The sequence below is a fragment of the Sinocyclocheilus anshuiensis genome, unplaced genomic scaffold, assembly GCF_001515605.1.
Source record: "Sinocyclocheilus anshuiensis isolate Anshui unplaced genomic scaffold, SAMN03320099.WGS_v1.1 scaffold429, whole genome shotgun sequence".
Classification (NCBI taxonomy): Eukaryota; Metazoa; Chordata; class Actinopteri; order Cypriniformes; family Cyprinidae; genus Sinocyclocheilus; species Sinocyclocheilus anshuiensis.
The window spans coordinates 771,984-795,778 of NW_015539859.1; the positions used below are offsets into that span (position 1 = coordinate 771,984).

General features: G+C 39.2%; 2 protein-coding genes across 3 annotated transcripts in view; one reads left to right on the forward strand and one right to left on the reverse strand.

Moving 5' to 3' along the window:
- Positions 1-2,024: 2,024 nt before the first annotated feature.
- Positions 2,025-20,556, reverse strand: LOC107684897 (translocating chain-associated membrane protein 1-like 1). 2 transcript variants are annotated; one of them, XM_016481284.1, is made up of 11 exons: positions 20,271-20,556; positions 19,448-19,514; positions 16,870-16,994; positions 15,981-16,097; positions 15,840-15,898; positions 15,127-15,211; positions 14,938-15,008; positions 12,469-12,573; positions 12,189-12,332; positions 9,653-9,810; positions 2,025-2,858 (listed from the first exon to the last, which is right to left on the reverse strand). In XM_016481284.1, the coding sequence occupies exons 1-11, from the start codon at positions 20,388-20,390 to the stop codon at positions 2,785-2,787; spliced, it is 1,125 nt and encodes a 374-aa protein (XP_016336770.1). In that variant the 5' UTR covers positions 20,391-20,556; the 3' UTR covers positions 2,025-2,784. The 2 variants fall into 2 exon arrangements, with proteins under 2 accessions (XP_016336770.1, XP_016336771.1); XM_016481285.1 differs by lacking the exon at positions 2,025-2,858 and adding an exon at positions 9,411-9,446.
- Positions 20,557-20,842: 286 nt separating this feature from the next.
- The window catches only part of aar2 (AAR2 splicing factor), a 4,711-nt gene continuing 1,758 nt past the window's right edge, over positions 20,843-23,795 (forward strand). Inside the window, exons 1-3 of the mRNA XM_016481283.1 lie at positions 20,843-20,917; positions 21,682-22,440; positions 22,680-22,909. Of these exons, the coding sequence (XP_016336769.1) occupies positions 21,684-22,440; positions 22,680-22,909 (987 nt within the window). The 5' untranslated portion in view covers positions 20,843-20,917; positions 21,682-21,683. The remainder of the gene's footprint in view (positions 20,918-21,681; positions 22,441-22,679; positions 22,910-23,795) is intronic.

A 23,795-nucleotide genomic window follows, 5' to 3' on the forward strand; every position in this document is an offset into this window, starting at 1 on the left:
CCGTACAGGTGTATATGGAGGCGTCGGTGTCGTTTCAACACATGTTATTAAGCGTCACTAAAGGCAATTACAGATTGTAGTTTTAAAACCCTGAATTGAAAATGACCTCTGAGTGTTACGAAGTCACTATGAAAGTATCTGTGAAATCTCTGGGCTCTTTCACAAATGTACCGAACTAAAGCAAACTTAAAGGTCCCATATTGTACACCTTTCTGGAGTTTTATTTGAGGTTTTGATGTCCTTAAGAATATATATTTGCGGTATAAGTACCAAAAACCATCTCAATATATTTTTACAGCTCCTTTCTCAGGAGCTCTGCAGAGAACAGGTCGATTTTGGCCTGTCTAATTAATATTCATGAGCCTCTCTTCTGATTGGCCTGTTGTTTTCTGAGTGACGCACGGCCAGGCCAACCACAGGTAACTAGGGTCAGCGACGTCACAGCGCTAGCTGGAGGGAAATTTCAGTTTTGACAATATGGGACCTTTAAGTGACTCGGATCGACCCAGTTCTGCAGCCAGATTTAGGCACTTGACCTACAAACTGTACCGAGAACCAAGTATGATTTCTAATATGTACAGACAACACCAAAGTAATTGGGAGAGAGCGGCAAGTCCCTTCCATATAATTTGGCAACTGATACACAGCACATGCGTGTATATGAATCTGTATAATCCCTGTGAAAACAGGGTTCATAAAATAAAGTAATAAACTGGCAGTTTGTCTTGCTTTCACACTTGTTTATAAAAAAAAATAAGTAAAAAACTGTTTAACAAACCGCCATTTTCAATTCCATGCCTACAGTTTTATTTCTGCTATTAGGCATCATCAAATGCTTCAAGTGAGGCAATTCTTTGACAGTTCGCAACATGCACGTTCACGGCATTTCAGTGAGGGAAAAGATATCAAACTCTCTCATCACACTAATAAACACAACACAGATGCAAAGAGAACTCAACGGTGCTCAAACTGAGAAAGAATGCAACGTTTACTGTCTTTAGCTTAAGGACACTTAAAGAATCGTATGGTTTCATATAAACTACACACCGCATGCTGACAGACACGGTCGAGCATGGTTATCAGAGTTATAGGTGATAGATACCGGAGCAGATCACTCAGATGTAAGGAAAAAGGCCACAAAAGTGTTGAAAAAGTGATGTTCCAACACTCTTCACATCAGAGATTCAGGGCTTCATAAACATTTGTAAAACTCATGGCAACCCCTCAATTTAACTGGAGGAGGACGTTCTCCTGCGCTCAAAACCTCTTCAGATTTTCCATTCATTTGAAACAAAAAGTTGGCTTTTACAGCGTTCAAGTTAAAATCCACACTAACACAATGTCACAGTAAAATCTTTAATGAGCTCCAAGGCTTATCACATGCGGTATCGCCATTGTCGCACATACTATGGATTATATCGGTAACCATATGGTAGCCATGATAAGCACCAAGGCACCAAACTTGGCCAGTTGGGCTCTTTATTAGTCCTGGGGAGAGCATGTGAACCCTTCTGGGCGGTTAAATGCAAAAAAGGCATTTCATTCCTTAAAGAAATAGATCATCCAAGCCTGCAGGGGGAGCCATCATTTAATCACCTCAACCACAGTCCATGAGAAACTCCACAGATGGCAATCAAACAAAACGTCTCAGGTTACTTATGTAACCATGGTTCCCTGAGTAGGGAACGAGACACTGCGTCCTCTAGGGGTCGCTATGGGGGAACGCCTCGTCGTGACCCGTGTCTGAAGCATGCCCTGGCATCCGAGCGAGATGTCAAGGAGGGGAGTCTTAGAGGACATCTCACCCATAGAGAGATAGCTGGCCAGCGTCTTCTCATAACCGCTTTCGCGCATCGCCTCGATGTTGGCATAATTCGTATGCTGGAATCGATGGATGCGTGAATGCTCGCAGTGCACGCCGATTGCCCCCTCGGAGGCATCCAGGCATGCTCTTCGCCCAAACAAATAACACATAGATCGTGTGTGTCATCAGATGTTAAACAACGTCAACACGGATGCAAAACCACACCCTCAAACTAGTTGTCAGCATCATCCAAGCCTGCAGGGGGCGCTCTCACAAACATCTCAAACATAGACGCTACAAACAATTATAAAATGATTCTCCTCAAGTGACATTCACACACAAACGGGACGCTAAAATCAGTTCTGCCTGCTCTCAGTATCAAAATGTAAAATCACACAGCTAAGGTCGTTTGAAAGCTACATTGTGTTGCAGTCCTTCGCCACCTCAGCCTCTTTATACTGGAGTTGCTCACTGAGCTTCATAGTAGCGTTCAGGACCGAGGGGCTAAAGGTTAACAATTAACAAAGGACACTTCTCAAAAGCTTCTGTCCACACTGTGTGTTTCATAAGAAGCGCAGAAATGGTGCTGAATAGGGTTTAGTTGTGTTCAGGGCCGGATAAATGCTTCATCTTCTGAGCAAGACAGACTTTCTGTCATGCAGATCCTGGACTCAACAAACCACAAAACTCAACAAGTGAGTGAAGATGCAACCTCTACTCTTCACGTCAACCTTCAGAAAACCTCTCAGTCTGGCTAAAAGTCACGAGCAAATGGATATAATGATTGATTATAAATCTATAGTTCATTTTTAAGATGCAGACCAGAAAAACAGGAGATCAATAAAACCTGAACCGTGCCATACAACAAAGTTCTTAGTTTGTCTCTGTGGTTCTTTTTGCAGTTATCAAATCTGTTTCTCGTCTAAACTTCAGAGTGGAAACAGAGCATCACATTTCGGGCAGCTGCTCTCTCTGTCCTCTTACGAGGCTTTAGATTTTCTTGCTCTTGGCGACGTCTTGTCATCTGGTTTCATGACTCCATTGACTGAACCCCCTGTCAATGAGAAATAAAAGCTTTTAGCAAAGTCAACCATAAATTGTATCAACCATTTTATAGGGATAGTTCACCCAAAAATGATTTACTTACCCTCAAGCCATGCTGGGTATATTTGACTTTCTTCTTTCAGACGAATCCAATCGGAGTTATATAAAAAAATGTCCTGGCTCTTCCCAGCTTTATAATGGCAGTGGTCCAGATTGTGAAGCAAAATAAAGCGCACCCCATCCATCACAAAAAGTTCCTCACACGGCTCCAGAGGAATGAATAAAGGCCGTCTGAAGCGGATCGATGCGTTTGTGTAAGAATGATTGCCATATTTACAACTTTATATAAACTGTAGGGGTGACCCCAGATAGTCGAAGATTCGATAGGAGGAGCCTGATTCAATACCAATCTCACAGTCGAATATTCGCGGGGTGTTATGATCATGCTATTTTGGCTATATGGGGGTGCTCAAATGTCTGATTTCACATATAACTACCGGTTTTCTCCCAATAAGTTAATATACAGCCTATTAAAATAATGCTGTAAATAAGAATCTGAAAAGAAAGAATCAGAGGAGCATCTTGGTGGCAGGGATTTAAAACTTTAACAAGACTCAAACTGACACAGACAGAGTGAAAGACTGGATTTTTTTGATCAGACAGGGTACAAGTGATTTCAAAACATTTCAGCCGGTTTATATATATCGTGTATATATTATTTATCGCGTATAAGATGCATTTGGTTGAGTTGCGCTGCAAGCGCTTCATTGTAGTACTACAGTGATTATCTCTTCAGCGCGAGCAGGACAAACAACAATGCAGAATGGACTGTCATATACATAACATTATAATGAGAACACTATTATAATAAAACGCGGCGAATTTTTAGAGTTTAGTTGCCGTGTTTCTGCACGTTGTTGTGTGAAGGACGCGTAAAGGAGTTAATTCAGAGCCGCACTGACACGTTCATGTGCATTCGCGGCATTTTGTGTAGATAGCCTATAAGTCGTAATATTAGTGTTATGTTTTATAAATAATGAAATGTATTCTATATGAGATAAATGATGAGTTAAATCCCATTGATTAAAAACCTGCTGCTTCATTCTACCGGTCATCTTCATCGCGACCAGCTCAAAACAGAAATGCAGAACATTAATAACTACTGTCATATACATGACGTTATAATGAGAGCACTATTGTAAAAAAATGTTGTGAATTCTTAGGGTTTCGCTGACGTTTAATGTTAACTATCTTTTAATCAAAACAAAACCTTATTTACCCCGTTTGTATCTGCGAGGCATCCGTTACACATTTTCCCTGTGTGTTACTGTCAGTAATTATGACTCTCGAATGTCTGACTTGACTCTTGGTAATGTATTTTGCCCCGCCCCCTAAACATATGATTCGACTATCAGTCGAATATTGGCAAGATTCGAAAATTCCGATTCGACTATGAAAATCCTTAGTTGGGGACACCCCTAATAAACCGTAATCTCTAGCTTCCGCTAACTGTACGTGTACACTAGGGATGAAATGATTACTGGTTTGACGATAAATCATGATAAAATTCCCCACGGATAGTAAGTTATTACCGGTTCATATTTTAATTTGGATTAAAACTATATTCGATTACCACAATTTGAACAACTCAGGATAAATAAACTGTCCAGCATAAAGCATAGTTTTAAGTAACAGTATCACGTGCGCAGAGTAGTTTAGTTTTGAGTGAAAACATGGCGGAAAGCTGGGAGGTTTCAAAAGAGTGCTAAGGGTCTTCAGAAAAGATTTGATGGCATTTTGTTTTCATCTTCACTCCATGTAATACCTAGTGAAGTAGTGTTCTTATCGCAATGCTTTGTCCACGGAGGTTATGGGAAACCGCTCTAATTCTGCTGTTCCATAAGCACCACTTGCTGTCAGAGAGTGGATTTAGAGAGCGACATTTACATTCAGCCTGTCTGCAGGTTTTGTCTGGCCAAAAAACAGACTGAATTTGCATGCCCTGCTGTAAATGTTGACCAGTTGATGAAAAACAAGCTTATGTGATTCTACACATTTAAACAATTCGGATAAGGTATCTAGAATTATTTATGGAGCAGATAAAATACATATAATCATTTATCATTTCGACTTAATCCTTTTCTTTATTTAAAGGCTGAAATGTGAGGTTTACCATTTTATGAAACTTTTTCAAAGCTTTATTTGAACATTTCGTACATTTAATTAGACTGTTGTCGAATCACTTCAGAAGGCCTTTATTCACCCCCAGGAGCTGTGTGGAGCACTTTTTATTATGGATGGATGCGCTTTATTGGCATTCTATTGGACTATTGAATATCACCCATTCACTGTCATTATAAAGCTTGGAAGAGCCAGGACATTTTTAAAGGGGTCTTATTATGCTCTTTTACAAAGTCTTGATTTTGTTTTGGGGGTGTACGATTGGATTCATCTGAAAGAAGAAAGTCAAATACACCTAGTTTGGCTTGAGGGTGAGGGTGGGTAATGTTCATTTTTGGGTGAACTATCCCTTTAAGTATGTAAACAATGACAGAGATTTCAACACCAATGCGCATGTCTGGTGCTGAAGCATTTCTGGCAGTATTTTTACAGAACAGTATTTTAGAGAACTAATATGATGTATGCATCAAACATTTATCTGAAATGACTTATCCAGGTGTCTACCATTACCCCATGGTGTATTTTACATAAGACAGATGATGAAAGCATATTTCATAGTTCAGATGCTTATTTTCTCAAAGTAAAGTTCGGGAAAATCGAAATCACTCCTACATTTAATCGCTCATTATAATTAATGAGGCTGTTAAAGGTGCATTCGTTAGTAGATTTAAAGGATTAGTTCACTTCCAGAATAAAAATCTCCTGATAATTTACTCACCCCCATGTCAGACCAGACATTTGTGGTTAAAAAAAATATAAATGTTTATTTGTTTTAGAAAATGAGCGATGGTTTCTCTAGATAAGACACTTATTCCTCGGCTGGGATTGTGTAGAGCCCTTTGAAGCTGCACTGAAACTGCAATCTGGACCTTCAGCCCGTTGGTGCCCATTGAAGTCCATTATATGGAGAAAAATCCTGAAACGTTTTCCTGAAAAACCTACATTTCTTTGCGACTGAAGAAAGAAAGACGTGAACATCTTAGATGACGTGAGGGTGAGTAAATTATCAGGAGATTTTTATTCTGGAAGTGAACTAATCCTTTAACCTCCCTGTTCTTCATGCAATTCCCAATATCAGAACGGTGTTAGATGATACACTGCTATTTATCAACGTGGATGAGCATTTCTGTCCGACAAACAAACCAGACAGGAGAGTAGATTAACGTCAATTGACTTGAACTTGAAAAAACTGATGTCTTTCCACAGTTGAAACAAGATCCCTTCTGATGTTCATTCATGTTTATTGTGTGCTGTAACCAGTAAAGAGGAAGAGATGATCGGTTCACGTGCCGCTTGAACTGAGGCGCTACAGTGATCTGTCACCACACATTAAAGAGCCACAAAACAGTATTTATTGTTTGAAATTCTTTTTAAAAAATTACAACATTTGAAAGCTAAGACTTTGTTTCATACTACTAAAGCAACCTATTCTGTCTTGTCTGTCGGTGTGTTGTCAGTGTCCTCTTTTCTTTGTATTTTTCACTGCGTGAGAACGTGATGTTTGGCGTGAGAGTGCCATGGCTTGTCGGACATAGCAACAGTAACTAAGTGGGGTGGGTCTTTGTGAAGGGTCAACTGTAAAGGACACCGACACTAGTTTTAAGGCCCGTTCACTCCAAGAACGATAACAATAAAGATAAAGATATAAGCGTTTACAGCAGCGGACGATATCGCCTGTTTATTCCAAGCGCACGCTCGTCTGCCGCTTTAAATTCTCGAGCTCGTTATAGCAGGATTGATTCTGATTGGTTGGTAATGTTTTTATCGTTCATCGGCTGAACGATATTGTTTCTCTGTGCCTTTATCGTCATAGCTGCGGTGTGGACTCTGCCATTCTTTAATATTGAGAACAATCTGAGAACAATATCGTTATCTTTATAGTTATCGTCCTTGGTGTGAACAGGCCTTTAGAGTTTTAGAGAGCACACTACACAATTAATTATCTTACCCTTACAATTTAGATGCAATTTAGGCACCACTACTCAGGATTTCCTCAGTCATGAAATCGGTCCACCTTGTGTATGTAGTTATGTTTACGCTCAGTTTTGTCTTTGTCAGTTTTTCTCCCTTCTGGCTTCAGTCCCTTTTCTGCCTCCTGAGCCATACAGGTTCTGATTCTCTTGTTGGTAAAGCACGATAGTAAGTGTTTTCCATTCTCTAACTGTATGAGGATTCTCTTCAATGTTTAAATCCGCAGATCAAGTCATTGTACCATAGTGAAATACACTAACGATCTGCACCCTACATAATTAAAACACTTATAGAATATTATTATGAGTAGTTCTTCATCTCGTGTGAGTGTACACCATTCATACTCTTCCCAAAAACGATTGATTTCTTAATGTGGAAAACGTTTTAAATTAGCACCAAACTACTGAATGCACCTCTAACACCGCAAGCATGGGACTTGTGTAGGTTACTTTAAGAGCCTGTAAAGAACAGTCTTAACTAGACAAACTCTACATATGAAACTAACAATTAGTTCCATTCATCTACCAGAGATAAAATGTGTGCTTCATATCCTACAGTTGTCTCTCTTCACTTCTTAGTTCCATGCATGCAGAAACTGAACGTCATGGTCCAGAGTGCTGACGTTTCATAATTCAGCGAGTCACTGTGAACAAAGAGCCAAGTGCTGTTGTTTTGAATGAGTTTGACAACTAACAGGAAATGTTCCAGGAACATTGTTCACTGCCACTGATGAAGATGGTATTTTTATTGCAACACTTCTGAAGTGTATTGTCTAATTGTGAACAAAAGAAAGATAAATAGGGTTCTTATTATAATCTACATGTAAAATTACTTTTAGGAAAGCCTCACCTCGTGAGTCCTTCTTGCTGGGTCTGCTTTTTGGGCTGACAGCTTTCTTCTTGTTGGCCTGGATTTGAGATTGTTCTCTCCACTTCTTCAGCTGGAAATTGATGAATTTCCACATCATCCAGGCCTGGGTCAGGCAGATGGCTGACAGGCATGTCATCCTAAAAGAGTCATCGTTCACAAATTTAGCCTCAGAATATCTCAAATTTGATTCCTACCCTCACTGTTAGATCCTATCTTGGATGGGAGAGCTCTCAGTCACATCAGCTAACCCTTGGATCCCTCAGGGTTCTTACAGTGATCTGTCACCACACATTAAAGAGCCACAAAACAGTATTTATTGTTTGAAATTCTTTTTAAAAAATTACAACATTTGAAAGCTAAGACTTTGTTTCATACTACTAAAGCAACCTATTCTGTCTTGTCTGTCGGTGTGTTGTCAGTGTCCTCTTTTCTTTGTATTTTTCACTGCGTGAGAACGTGATGTTTGGCGTGAGAGTGCCATGGCTTGTCGGACATAGCAACAGTAACTAAGTGGGGTGGGTCTTTGTGAAGGGTCAACTGTAAAGGACACCGACACTAGTTTTAAGGCCCGTTCACTCCAAGAACGATAACAATAAAGATAAAGATATAAGCGTTTACAGCAGCGGACGATATCGCCTGTTTATTCCAAGCGCACGCTCGTCTGCCGCTTTAAATTCTCGAGCTCGTTATAGCAGGATTGATTCTGATTGGTTGGTAATGTTTTTATCGTTCATCGGCTGAACGATATTGTTTCTCTGTGCCTTTATCGTCATAGCTGCGGTGTGGACTCTGCCATTCTTTAATATTGAGAACAATCTGAGAACAATATCGTTATCTTTATAGTTATCGTCCTTGGTGTGAACAGGCCTTTAGAGTTTTAGAGAGCACACTACACAATTAATTATCTTACCCTTACAATTTAGATGCAATTTAGGCACCACTACTCAGGATTTCCTCAGTCATGAAATCGGTCCACCTTGTGTATGTAGTTATGTTTACGCTCAGTTTTGTCTTTGTCAGTTTTTCTCCCTTCTGGCTTCAGTCCCTTTTCTGCCTCCTGAGCCATACAGGTTCTGATTCTCTTGTTGGTAAAGCACGATAGTAAGTGTTTTCCATTCTCTAACTGTATGAGGATTCTCTTCAATGTTTAAATCCGCAGATCAAGTCATTGTACCATAGTGAAATACACTAACGATCTGCACCCTACATAATTAAAACACTTATAGAATATTATTATGAGTAGTTCTTCATCTCGTGTGAGTGTACACCATTCATACTCTTCCCAAAAACGATTGATTTCTTAATGTGGAAAACGTTTTAAATTAGCACCAAACTACTGAATGCACCTCTAACACCGCAAGCATGGGACTTGTGTAGGTTACTTTAAGAGCCTGTAAAGAACAGTCTTAACTAGACAAACTCTACATATGAAACTAACAATTAGTTCCATTCATCTACCAGAGATAAAATGTGTGCTTCATATCCTACAGTTGTCTCTCTTCACTTCTTAGTTCCATGCATGCAGAAACTGAACGTCATGGTCCAGAGTGCTGACGTTTCATAATTCAGCGAGTCACTGTGAACAAAGAGCCAAGTGCTGTTGTTTTGAATGAGTTTGACAACTAACAGGAAATGTTCCAGGAACATTGTTCACTGCCACTGATGAAGATGGTATTTTTATTGCAACACTTCTGAAGTGTATTGTCTAATTGTGAACAAAAGAAAGATAAATAGGGTTCTTATTATAATCTACATGTAAAATTACTTTTAGGAAAGCCTCACCTCGTGAGTCCTTCTTGCTGGGTCTGCTTTTTGGGCTGACAGCTTTCTTCTTGTTGGCCTGGATTTGAGATTGTTCTCTCCACTTCTTCAGCTGGAAATTGATGAATTTCCACATCATCCAGGCCTGGGTCAGGCAGATGGCTGACAGGCATGTCATCCTAAAAGAGTCATCGTTCACAAATTTAGCCTCAGAATATCTCAAATTTGATTCCTACCCTCACTGTTAGATCCTATCTTGGATGGGAGAGCTCTCAGTCACATCAGCTAACCCTTGGATCCCTCAGGGTTCTGTGTTTGGCCCTCTCTTATTCTTGATATACACAACTACACAGAGACTAGTCATTCAGCCTCATGGCTTTTCCAGCCTGCTATGCTAATGACTTGAAGCTCTGCCTGTTGTTTAAACTCAAAATACAAATACAATTCTTGTGGAAATCTGAGACATAGATAAAAGAAAACCACATACAATCTCGTCATAATCCCGCCATGAAGGTCAGCACTAGGGATGAGTATCATTAAGGTTTTAACAGCATTCCTACTCTGATCAATATCAATCTATCTGATCCGGCCCAAAGTGTACTTCACTTCCTACGTGTATGCTAGGTTATGCCCACAGTGCACATGACGTGAATTTCGTCATCAGAAAAGTACACGCGTACTGTACATGCACCTCCCAATATTTTTAACCGTGCATTCAATGCACACGCAGCTCTCACATGCACATCGAATTGTTTTTGCTTAGTTTGTCCACAAGGTGTCGACAATAAACCAAGCCGTTGTTTCACGGTCGGAAAAGAAATGGAGGAGATGGAACAAGAACAACAAACTACTGAAGGTGGAAAAAACAACAACCGCCTGCATTGCCGAGTGCATGTGTGAGGGGATTAAAAGAGGTCCGCAACTCTATTTTATACGAGCCAAATGGAGAATACCTTGAAAAGCTGTGTGATCAACTGCGCACGTTAACATATGTGTAAAAAATGAAGTATACTTTGGGCTTAACAGTATTCTTATCGGTTCTTTTGTTATTGTTTTATGAATGTCAAAAAAATATTGTCAACAAAAAAATCTGCTCTGTAGCATGTGAGACTATATGCGAGAGAGATCTCTCTTCTGGATCACGAATAGCGAAAATGCATCATAGGTGAATGTCTTATATTGTCGCATATAGTAACCCATGGTGAGATACAATTTGCAAGATAACATTTATGTAGCAATAATTAATAGTAAGTGTATTTTCTCAATTTCTCCAGTACCGAAAGCATAACGATAATGTCTTTCATAATTTTGCCCCGGGGCCCGTTTACGGTATCCATCCCTAGCCAACACAACATCAAAATTCAGACCTGTCCACAGTAACATATCAAAGTCGGCCCGACACCTTGGGGCTATAGATGGTGACCAGCTTATTTTCACAGAACACGAATCACTGACCACCAATGGTCCCTCTAAGCTGCGTGTGCGCACGGCCGCGCACCTCTTACGTCACGAGTGTGCAGAAGAAATAATATGCCGCACACAGGACAGACGCAAAAATGAGTTGGGGAAAGGTTCAATTCTAGTAAATGTGAAATAACTGCAATGTTTGGGCAAACCGCTATAGAGTTGTTGTCGCTCTTAGAACTGGTGAATGCGGTTTACAGGTTTCATAGAAAGAGAATGATGTGCGCCAAATGAGTCGCTGTAGAAATCAAATACTTTAATGGTTGAGGACGAAACAGCTCAACATGAGAAACGCAAATATAATGACATGTGAAATAAAACCTCATCATGTTTGAAAGAAGAGTGGCTTGATTAAGTGGTGGAAATATAGTGGATGATGAGCACAGAACGGTAACAAGCATTTACAGTCAAACACAGGTGTAGTAGTGTGCAAACTCCACTAAATGAGGATGTTTTAGATTTCTGTAAAAGAATTCACATATTCACGTTTTTTGAAAATATTTGTTTTATTATATTATATTATAAGCTTATAAATAATTGACCTCAAAAAGGGAATTCATGAGCAATAACGGCTTCATTTTTTCATATTATATTATAAAGAATTGAACTGTTCTGTGTGAGTTTTTTTTTTATAGTATTTTTTGGTAACAGCACTATAAAAAATGTTTTCTCAGGTAACTTAAAATGTGCATCATTTAGTTACATCAAGGGTCAAATCAAATATAAATAGCACATTAAAGTTAAAAGTTACATACTTTTTTGTGTGTGCACTGTACAGCTCTGTTATCCTTTGGTATTCTTTATATATAAAGAATGTTTTTGCTCAGGTGGCCGAAATTTCCAGCCAATAGAGAACATTTTTGCTCCGCAAGAAAAACAAATTCCCACAGATTCCCACTACATAACATAAGGAAGACCAGACCCTTCATGACTGCTCATGCTGCCTGAACTTTACTGGCCAGCTCTGGACTACTGTCCTCTCCTGTCATTATAGTCTCTTTTGGATGAATCGCTTGTATTGCATCTGCCTGCTAAACAAATAAAAGTAAATATCACAGAGCAGCCAAGCATGTGGGAAATCCAGCTGACTTACCTGACAGTCAGCACATTAAAGTTTCCTTCTGCTAAAGAGAATCCCTGATTATCAGTGCGGGACAGGCCGAAACCAAACGTCAGGACAGAAACGGTGAGCGTCAGGAGGCGTGTGATGACAAACAGCAGAGCCCAGAGTGTGAACCTACGAGACAAACACAGGCCAGGCCTCTTAACAACAGCTTGAACAATCCAAAAACCATCTCAAAAAAATTATATGACTATATGACAAGAAATACGTGCAATATGATGTGAGGGCTTAAGACGGGAAGTGAACACACCCTTTCTGCTTGTTTTCATCACTGAAGTAGAAGAGTCGCGAGGCGTGGAAGAGCAGCTCTACCAGATAATGTGGCACCAGAAGAACCAGACCCAGACGGTGGAGACTGAGAGAAGACACACGAGACAGATTCACTCATCAACAGGGTTGAGAGTAGCGCATTACAAAAGTAATAATAGTACAGTAGTATATTACTTTTTGCTGTAACGCAGTGATATAACGCATTACTAATACAATTTGGGTAATATTATTACTTGTTACAATCTCAGTAACGCAAGTTACAACAACATTTTAAATTAAAATTAATTGGTGAATTTACCAACACCGCAAAACAGTATAGGAGAAAAAATTCCGCGGGTAAAATAGTTTGTCTGTTTCCTGTTGCTGGAATTAGATGGTTGAGATGACTGCAGAGACGGATTCTACATTTGTGAGATGGACACACTTAATTTTCAGTTCATCGGAGAAAAGGATAAGAATGCATATTCAGGTGCAATATATGCGACACCAAACTCTCAACATGGAGAAATAGCACGAGTAAAACCTGGAAACACCTGGACTGTTGCCACTAACACTAATCGGAGTGAGCTGCGGGGTTGGAGAAGAGGAAAAATACGGCGGACGAGCGCAGCGCAGACAAGCAAAATTAAGTTTAACTAAAAATAACAACATTTGTTTTTATTAAATCATAGTATTATTTTTGTTGTTTGTTTCCGCTGTTCGATCGCGCCGGCGCCTCACACACACACACATTGCAAACGTTGCAGCCTGTTCATTTTCAGAATAAAGTACAGTCAACCAAACATATAGATACACTGGTTAATAGTGCGTACTGCGTAGTACAATCCATGCCGTTCAGCCTAAGCTCAGGCCAAACACACATTTGCTCATGTGACGAGAATGTTTTTTAAGCGCGTTAAGTAAGCCTGGTTTACATCATAAATAATAGTTTAGCATTCAAATACATCGCAAATATGGACACATTTAATTGGATTAATGCCGAATGAGAGAGGTGGGCTGCGCGAGAACGCTGTTTGCTTTCAGTTTCGCATTGTATTAGCCTAATTCGTTTTGGCCTGTTTAGCAATTAATTTTCATTCTTGTTTTCTTTTGAAACTGTTCAAAATAGCCTATAGGCTAGGTAATGCGTTTATTATTTGTACATTATAACATTTCGCTTTATTTACCGGTGTTATTATGTATGTAATTATACAGTTTGTGCTTATCTGTGTTTAACCTCAACTATAACGTAACATTAATGTAGACCTACATACCGGTATCTAAATATGATTTTATAATTTTATGCTATATAGACCTACCACATTACCCTCCACTGGATATAGAATGAGCAGCAATAAACAACATTTTGGCATTTTATAATACTTCTGTGGATATTTTGGTGAAAGTAACTCAAATGTAACTCAAAAGTAGTGTAACGCATAACAATTCAGAGACCGTAATATTGTAATGTAACTAATTACTTTCAAAAGACAGTAGCTAGTAATATTTAATGTATTACATATTGGAAGTAACTTGCCCAACACTGCTCCTCAATAACTCAAACATACACGTCCACAAACTGCTTCCTTATGAATTAACCACTACCGCTGCACTCATCCAGCATGTGCTGTGTTATAAAAACACTCATATTTTCATATTCTGTGCGGTGGTTAGTTCACAGTAGTGACAGAACTTCCATTACAATGCAACATTTGCTCCCTTAAAATGATTTCCAAAAGATTTTCACCATAACCCTATTAGGTGTATGCATCATCTTATGTCAAATTCTTGCATTTAAGACATTAATAATAATAATGAGCTGAAGTGCAATTCTGATGAATTTACACATGTCAGAGGTGACTTGAACACATTTACACTATTTAATTATTTTAAAAATTAAGTTATATTTTAAATATGAAATTAAAAACGCCAATACGTGGTGGCAAGTCACTTTCTAAATGAGTCGTGTCACTGAGTTATTCATTCAAACGATTCGTTCAAATGGCTGATTCATTCGGTCGTCGAATCATTCATGAAACAAATTTGTTCAAAACACAGATTCATTCCGGTGCTCAGAGATACAAAACAGTTCTGCTGTGATTTCACGGGGAAATTTTCATTGATAAAAAAGCAAAAACAGGCCAAATTGAAAACATTGTGTCTAAAAATGTATTTCAGAATGTTAACTAGGGCTGCACGATTAATTGCATGCGATATTTAACGCACATCTTATCAGTAAAGCCGGTTCTGTAATCAGCGGTAAATCTCCATCACCTGCGTGCTTTCACATTGAGCAGCATTAACTACACAGAGCCGTTGTTCACTGACGAGCTGCGCAAAACCACGTTCATATTCGCGCGATTTTTTGCATTTCATTTGAAAAGGGCCTTTCTTGAACTAGCAGCTTTGGGTCTATCACTAGTCTCATCGTAAAAAAAGCAAATTCACCCTGAAATAAGAAAACACTCACTTGAGGACATAGGCACCAGTGATGTGAAATATATAAAGGCAAATGTAGTACAGTTGGCGTGGAATATCCTCCTAAACACAGAAATAAACACAATGTCAATGTAATAATCTACAACAAGAACCACATTGTATTAGAAACTATTTCTGTCAGGTTCAGCTATCAGTGTATATTGCACAAACTAAGCCTTACCTTTCGTACTTTCTGAAAATACAGCTCAGGAAGAGCATGGAACCAGTAGGCAATCTGACAGATATAGAAAAACTTCACTTGGAAACTACAAGACAGAAAGAAGGTTGTAGATTAGCATGTCAGCCTCATAATGTGTCAAATGCTTACAAATATTAATACAGACAGGTTACAATTTCAGCAGCTTGAGTTGGGATTTGCAGAGTTGTTCAGTGTTTTTTTTTTTTTAAATAGTTTAATTACAGGCATTTAAGATCCTGCAATAATCAAGAATGGACAATGATGACGTGTGCAATATATTAAAAGTTTACTTAATAAGGTCTCTTGGCGAATCATGCATTAAAAGATTTATTAAATAACAAGGACAATCCTGTCATACATTTGCATATCTACTAATAAAGCAGGTGGGAAATGCATTTCTATATAGTGTAAGGGAATTAAATAATGCTGAACAATTTAAAAGAAAAGGATCTTCACCGTAACAATTTGACGTGGCGTTATCTAAGCCTTTGACTTAACAGAGATGAAGCACTAATGTCATGAGATCGCTCAGACAAGCAAGGGTTAGTGATCTGATTCAGCACATATTAACCAAAACTACTGAATTTACTGTAGGCACACAACTGATGATTCCTCAAATCACATGCTTTTACTTTGCTTAGCGATTAAGACACAATTTCTTTTTTTATAAAGGGTTGTGAGAACTTCACACTCACGCCATGTGGATATGAGGATAACCTTCCCAAAGAAAAGTCGGATTTGTCTCAAACTCCTCCTGTTGATTAGAGAAACTGTCATTTAATCAGTGCACAGATGAGGGTAGAAGAGATGTGAGACATGATGTACAGATCTCTTACACTGGTGAGGATGCTGCAGCCCCAAATGAAGGAGAACGAGTAGAAGGTGGCCAGCTGGCCCGACTCATTGAACTTGCTGTGCTTTGTTTTGGACAAATGAAGTCGGCGATTGATTTTCTGTGGAAAAAGAATCAGGTCACTGCCTTGCGAGATCGTGCATGAAGGGCAATTTGAAGAAACCATTCAAATTAGTTTCAAGTCTCTTCACTGATAAAACTGTCTGACACAGGCTTTCAGGCCTGATTTGACAAGTAATAGATGACAAAAAATAAATCACAATAATTTAGCACAAAATATATAAGATTTTAAATGTTTTTTTTTTTTTTACGTTCATCAAGGCTGCATTTATTTGATCAGAAATACAGAAAAAACAATAATATTGTGAAATATTTTAATATACTTCATATTATTCATCATTACTCCAGTCTTCAGTGTCACATGATCCTTCAGAAATCATTCTAATATGCTTACATATTCTGTTGACTATTACATAAACAGTTGTGCGGCTTAATATTTTTTTCAAGAACCTGTGATACTTTTTTCAGGATTCTTTGATGAATTAAGTTTAAAAGAACAGCATTTATTTTAAATATAAATCTTTTGTAACAATATACACTAGCATTCAAAATTGTGGTTTCAGTAATTTTTTTCTTTCTTTTTTTGAAAGAAATTAATACTTTTATTCAGCAAGGATGTATTGTAATCAATGAAAAGTGGTAGTAAAAGATTTAAGAGTGTCCCAAAGAGCATTTCAACAGAAGGACCTGTGAGCTTCTGTAGAAAGGAGTTCATATGCTCAGTGTCACAAATGAACATTAGATTAGTGATCAAGAAAAGGATCTTAAACACGTCTTTATTTCAAAAGCTAAGAATCCATGACATTACTTACGTCGAGTATGTACTCTTGAATCAGGGCATGAAGGATTATGGCAATGAGCAGGTAAAAGAAGACCGTTGCCATGTCCTTGGGACCGTATTTGTAGTAGCTGAAAGGCTCTGGCTTGTCCTCTGCATCTGAATAAACCCAGGGAGCCAAAATGATTTCAACTCCACATTATGCACTCGTTAGGGGTCCGAGCAGAGTGGCTCATTTAGGAACGCTTTCCGCTAATTGCCTCAACTGGAGAATTTGCGAGATCTGTGATGTCCCGACATTTCACAGTGACATTTCCACAACTGATGAAGCCACCAGGGATAAGTGGTGAAATGTCATGAGTGCCGGAAACACTCATTCAGTTGAGTAGAATAACTATACGCATCTGTAGATACTCCTCACAAAAGTCACTTAATTCATTACATTTCTCCACAAATACAAGCCACTTCAATGATCAGTTGTAAACCAATTGCCTGAAATATATTTAAAACTTTCCAAAAGAAAATTGGTAGATTGTGGCTTAATGGAGTGCTGTGACCAACGTAGTAAGTTATCGATAAAATTTATACAATAATATGCAAATTATATTAGTCAAAAAAACAAATTATATTGTATAAACAACAGGCGACAGGCTCATATCGGCCGATAATATCGGCAAAAAGATATATCGGTCGGGCTCTAGATAAAATATATACAATAATATGTAAATTATATAAGGTAAAAAAAAATTTCTATTGTATAAACACCAGGCGACAGGCTCAAATCGGCCGATAATATGAGATGGTCCTCACTGCAGAACACAAGATCCAGGGGGCGAGGTTGGATCCAGATCCAACTCCTCCCACCTTACATATATCTAAACCTACCCGTCTCCACCCCTAAACCTACCATCTCCACTCCCTAGATGTGGATCCAACCCCACCCCCTGGATCTTTGTTCTGCAGTGAGGGGCTACTGGATAATATCGGCAAAACGATATATCGGTCGGGCTCTAGATAAAATATATACAATAATATGCAAATTATATAAGGAAAAAAAAATTATATTGTATAAACACCAGGCGACAGGCTCATATCAGCCGATAATATCGGCAAAACGATGTATCAGTCGGGCTCTAGATAAAATATATACAATAATATGCAAATTATATAAGGCAAAAAAAAAAAAGAGCGATAATGAGTGAATTTACACTTTCACTTATAGCACTAGAATCTAAATAATCGTTTTTACAGAAGCTTGCCATTTATTTTTACAGGAAAATTGTTCAGCCACATCAATTTTATGGAGAGGAGTCTATCATTTAAAATTGGCAATAGCGGTCACTAGGCATGGGCCGATTACTGGTTTCAAGGTATACCGCGATTTGAAAATGTCACGGTTTCAAAACCGCTAATATTTTCCATTATACCGTTCCTGCGGTATGCGCTGTTTTTCATGTCTCCTCAAAGACTGAAAGTGTAGGAATCCCTCAGGTTGAGTGCAGTGTAGAGAGTAACATGACGCTCCTCCTCCTGTTGGTGCGAGCGAGCGGTCAGTCACGTGTGTGTAGGATGGACGAACTTAAGGAGCTTCCCCTGAAACTTACGCAATCAGCAACCGACCGTTTTTTGTCTTATTGCAAGCAACTCGTCTTTGTTCTGGACTTGCACAAACTACGTTGCAATGCAATCGTTTTCCAAAATGTCATTTATGTGAAAATATGAAGTCTGTAAACGCCCGTTAACACAGGCCAGAGACGCTGAAGACAGACGCACAGAGAAAAATACTGTAGCAAGCAGATCACTCACTGTTCATGATACACAAACTATTGGAAGAAAATCCTAAATATTGATTTGGGGGTTTATATGAATGTGTTTCTGAGGGGAATTGACTGTCTTCAGAAAAGTTTAGATGGTATTTTCTTTTCATCTCGTATAATTCACATTAAAGCAGTGTTTCAGGCAGCTCTGCTTTGTTTACTGCGATAACCAAGGTAACGCTGTATCAGCGCCTCCTGCTGTCAGAGAGTGAATCTGCGTCCCATTCAGAGCTTCGCTGTTTGTTTCGTTCAGGCATGTAGTACAATTTCACAAAGCTAGTCAGAACATTCTGTTTTTGCTTCAAATTGGATTATTAAATCAAATTATGTATATGAAATGATATAACTAAATGATATTAAATGATATGTATATGAATTATATAACTAAAATTAAATAACTGTTTAAAAAAAAGATGTCAGTCTTTATTTTTCTTCTTTTTAGGGCAGCAGTAGCTCTAGCAGCAAATCAACCATCCACATCAAAAGCTGCAGGACAGCCCACATTTCAGAAACAAATCAAAGAAAAACAAACAAATACTACTGTTCCAAATATTCTGTATGTTGCTCAAAATATATTGTTCAGTTTTTTTTTTTTTTTACCCAGACATTTCAAATTAACACATTTTAGAGCGGTAACAACAATACCGTAATACCGTGAAATTTTTGCTTAAGGTTATCATACCATCAAAATCTCATACCGGCCCATGCCTAGCGGTCAAATTGATGTCAGCTCGGACCCCAATGACTGCACAGTTTTATTAATGTGTTAGCATCTTTGAAAGATCTAGATCGTACCCGTATCCAGGGTTTGTGTGACATTATACTGTACTGTGATGAACATGATCGCATATTTTGCCGTCACCTGCAATAAAAACATAATCACATTAATACAAACAAGTATACACAAACATATTACAAAGGATGAGAGTCAGAAGACATCACTGTAATGAGGAAGTACAGTCAGATCATGTGATCAAGCCGTTTTATGCTTTCATTATTTCATTCAGCATGTTTAGTGCTGTTTCACTAAAATATTAAAATAACACTTGTCTTGTTGCAGGCAATTAAATTAAGGGATTTTATTAAGAGTATATTACGATTTGTCTTCACTGGAACTGCCAAGTTTTCTTATGATCCATGAACACCATGGTTTTAGGATCAGGAACAGACTGCACTGATGCAAAATATCATGTGAGGATCATGTTATTATATGAGTGTAAGAGTCAAAAAATAACCTAAAATGTGATGAATACGTTACTATACGAGTATCATTTGCAATAATCAAATTTCAAATAATCTAAATAATCAACTCAAATTTGATCCATGTGACATGACATAAAAATATTTAATAATAAATAAATAAATATAAACCTGATGACCTGGTTGATTTTAATAGCAAATAATAACATGACGCTCATCATATACACACAAACACAACGTCAAGCATAATTATGTTATCATAGGAATTTAATAGTAAAACCCCCAAACATGATGGTCATGTTATATCATATAGATCTAATACTAAGCAAACATGATCTCCATGTCATGTTATGAGTTCAATAGTAAACAGTGAGCTCAAGCGTGATGATGATGATGTTATGATATAGGAAATAATCACCTCAAACATGAGCCCCAGCAGAACGATCATGGCCACACACGACACCATATCCGCGTGATTCTGGATCACAAACTCGTGGCTCAGCACGGGAGGACTCTTGCTCTTCTTTCGGAAGCCCATCGCTGTTCTCTCGCGGGGGACAAACACCTGATCAGTGCAGAGACTCGCAGCTAACGCAGATCTCCGGGAAATTCACACTAGTCAGTCATCAAAGCCGTGCTGCTCTCACACCCGCTAACGACGAGACCCGGAAGCAGTGAAGCGCCTCAAGAACAGCGCAGCTGGCGCAGTAAGAGCATACAACAAATATATTTTTCTCTTTAGAAAACAGCAGTTGAATACAATTCTAATACGTTTTTCCTTTTATTTTGGGAAAATTAATTGTTCCGTGGAATTTTGTTAGACGTATGACACGAGAGAGAGAAAAAACGCGTTTCGTGGGCTCCCCACATCACAGCGTTACATTAATAAATATTAATAAAGTGTCTCTAAATACGTACATTTTGCCATTGTATGTTGATGTACGTTGTTGAACTGTACCGTAGGGCTTTTATTTTGGCTTTAGGCTCGACTAAACCGGAAGTTTCTAGATTCACGCATGGCCTTTACGTAAACATTTTGGGCTTATGACTGACGCGGTTGTTTAGGTATGATCAGTTTAACGTTTTGCACCTATTTTATTCAAAAAAATTTAACGCCCGTTTTGCTGTTAGTGGTTGTTTGTTTATATTATTCTCTGGAAACCGATTTTCTAGCTTACTCATACAGTGCCTTACTTTAATATCTTATTAATATAAAGCAAGTCTTTTATATTTCATTTAATTAATTTATTACTTTCTAACCCACAACTTTCTAGAGCTGACAAAATGATCTTATATGACATAGACAAATGATAATTGTTATTACCAGTCATTGTAATGGGATTCCAGTCACATTTACTATAGTAATATGTGAACATGGACCTCAAAACCAGTCCTAAGTTTTCAATTTTTCGAAAATCATCCGAAAGCTGAATAAATAAGCTTTCCATTGATGTATGGTTTGTTAGGATAGGATAATATTTGGCCGAGATACAGCTATTTGAAAATCTGGAATCTGAGGGTGCAAAAAAAATCTAAATATTGAGAAAATAATTTTTAAAGTTGTCCAAATTAAGTTCTTAGCAATGCATATTACTAATCAAAACTGAAGTTTTTATATATTTACGTTAGGAAATTTACAAAATATCTTCATGAAACATGATCTTTACTTAATATCCTAATGATTTTTGGCTTAAAAGAAAAATTTATAATTTTGACCCATACAATGTATTGTTGGCTATTGCTACAAATATACCCCAGCGACTTATGACTGGTTTTGTGCTCCAGGGTCACATATAATATAACATGTTTGTGACCCCTGTTTTAAACAGATATGGCGGGAACAGATATGGACCCTGAGGTGGCTCGGGGCTTGTTTGAAGAAGGAGCCACGCTTGTTTTACTTGGTGTTCCTGAGGGAACAGAGCTGGGACTCGACTACAAAACCTGGACCCTGGGCCCTCGGTTCCGTGGGGTGAAGATGATTCCTCCAGGACTTCACTTCCTCCACTACTGCTCCACCAACTCCAATGAAGCATGTGGTGAAATTGGCCCCAAAACAGGCCTGTTTCTGTCCTTGAAACCCCGGGAGGTGCTTGTAGCCCACTGGAACCAGAGAGAAGATGATTTGGAGTTCACACGGGACCCGGAGGAGGCCGAGCGCATGCGGGCCAACCTCAGAGAACTGGATGGCTATCTGGGCCCCTATCCCTACGACACTCTCCGCAAGTGGGTTTCCCTGACCGACAGACTCAGTCAGGAGGTTGCCATCGCTCTGCAGCCCCTCAGCGGGAGGGTGTGCGCCTTCAGCGACGTCGTCCCGGAGCTGAAGCTGACCCACACTAAAGACCGCGAGGAGCAGAACCTGCCCCGCAATGATCAGGAGTGTCGGAGCATGAAGGAGGGGCTGGACAGACTGCCACGGATGAAACTAAGGGAAGGCACGGAGCTACGGTTTTCCAACATTCCCGAACAGGCGTATCCTCCTGGATCTACACCTGCTCAGATCACCCAGTATAGTATGGATTGGAGTTACGCTCTAAACTGCGTGCTTGAGAGCTATTATAAAGAGCAGCCGCTCAATATACTGGGTGAGCATTGGTTGCTGTTCAGTTTACTAACCAAACATCCTGTTAAACCTGAAAGGATGCTCATTTTGTTATAAAAAGCCCATAAATGTAGTTGTATTTACATCTAGTTGGGTAGCTTGAGGTCTTGTAATATTATGCATCGCCATTGGTTTTAATTGAGACAAGGGAACGTTTAGAAATCTAGTTATAATTTGTGCACCGAAATAATAGAACGTCACTGTTTATCTCCATGTTTGCAGGAGAGCTGCAGTTTGCATTTGTCTGTTTTCTCATTGGGAATGTGTACGAGGCCTTCGAGCACTGGAAAAGCCTGCTGGCTCTGCTGTGCCGCTCCGAGGAGGCCATGAAGGAGAGGAAGGATCTGTATCTGGGCCTCATCGCTGTCCTCTACCATCAGCTGGGAGAAATCCCTCCGGACTTCTTTGTGGACATCGTGTCCCAGAACAACTTCCTCACCTCCACACTTCAGGTGCAGTTCACACGGTTTTCCCCTCTCAAATCCCAGTTTCAGCTAAAAACATGAACAAAGTTCAAAAGTGACCCTTTTTACTTTAGTAATTAAAGGCACAATATGTCATTTTCGCCGCTAGAGGGCGCGTATTCAAAATAAACAAAGAGACAAAGGCGTAGTTTGATGACGCCGTGACTGAGTGTGGAATCATGGGACTTGTCGTCTTCATCCCCACAGCCGATGCAATCCGACGGGACTCGAGCAGAAATCATGTTCATGGATGAGCTAATGATTTATTAACATAGTAGAATGAAGCAGGGTGAGGCTGAAAGCAGTCGAAGCGAAACGAGGCGCTGAACGAGCACGACACACGGCTCAAAACCAGCGGAGCTTTTATTATGCCACAGTCGACCGCTTCCGCTCCTTCCGGTCGTGCGTATGTGGGGTAAAGCAGCGCTGTTTTATCATACTAGATACATTTGAAAGTTAAGTGAGTTTGACGTTGTAGGCCAGGCTTTCTCAACCCTGGTCCTCAAGGGCCACTGTCCTGCAAATGTTAGCTCCAACCCTAATCAAACACACCTGAACCAGCTAATTAAGCTGTTCAGGATTATTAGTAAGCTACAGGCAGGTGAGTTTGATCAAGGTTGGAGCAAAACTCTGCAGGACAGTGGCCCTCCAGGACCAGGGTTGAGAACCCCTGCTCTAGATGCTTTCTATGTGCTTTTTTTTCTTACAACAATTGCTTTACTCCGAATTGCCGCTATTTGAAAGTGAAAGTGAAATGCGCACACCGCTTTTACAAGCTATTTAAAAAGCTCAAAAGGAAAAAAGCTTAAAAGCGAAGGAAAGTGAGGAAAAGAGGGAACGCCCCCGCGGTGATACCGGTATTACCGGTGTTGTC

What these genes read in the sequence shown, in the direction of transcription:
- LOC107684897 (XM_016481284.1), bottom strand. Translation starts at nt 20,390, where the DNA reads ATGGGCTTCCGAAAGAAGAGCAAGAGTCCTCCCGTGCTGAGCCACGAG. An exon ending in TATCCTCATATCCACATGGC is followed by an intron (nt 15,212 to 15,839) that starts GTGAGTGTGAAG and finishes TCTGTCTTGTAG; the next exon opens with TTTCCAAGTGAAGTTTTTCT. An exon ending in CAGCAAGAAGGACTCACGAG is followed by an intron (nt 2,859 to 9,652) that starts GTGAGGCTTTCC and finishes TCTCATTGACAG; the next exon opens with GGGGTTCAGTCAATGGAGTC.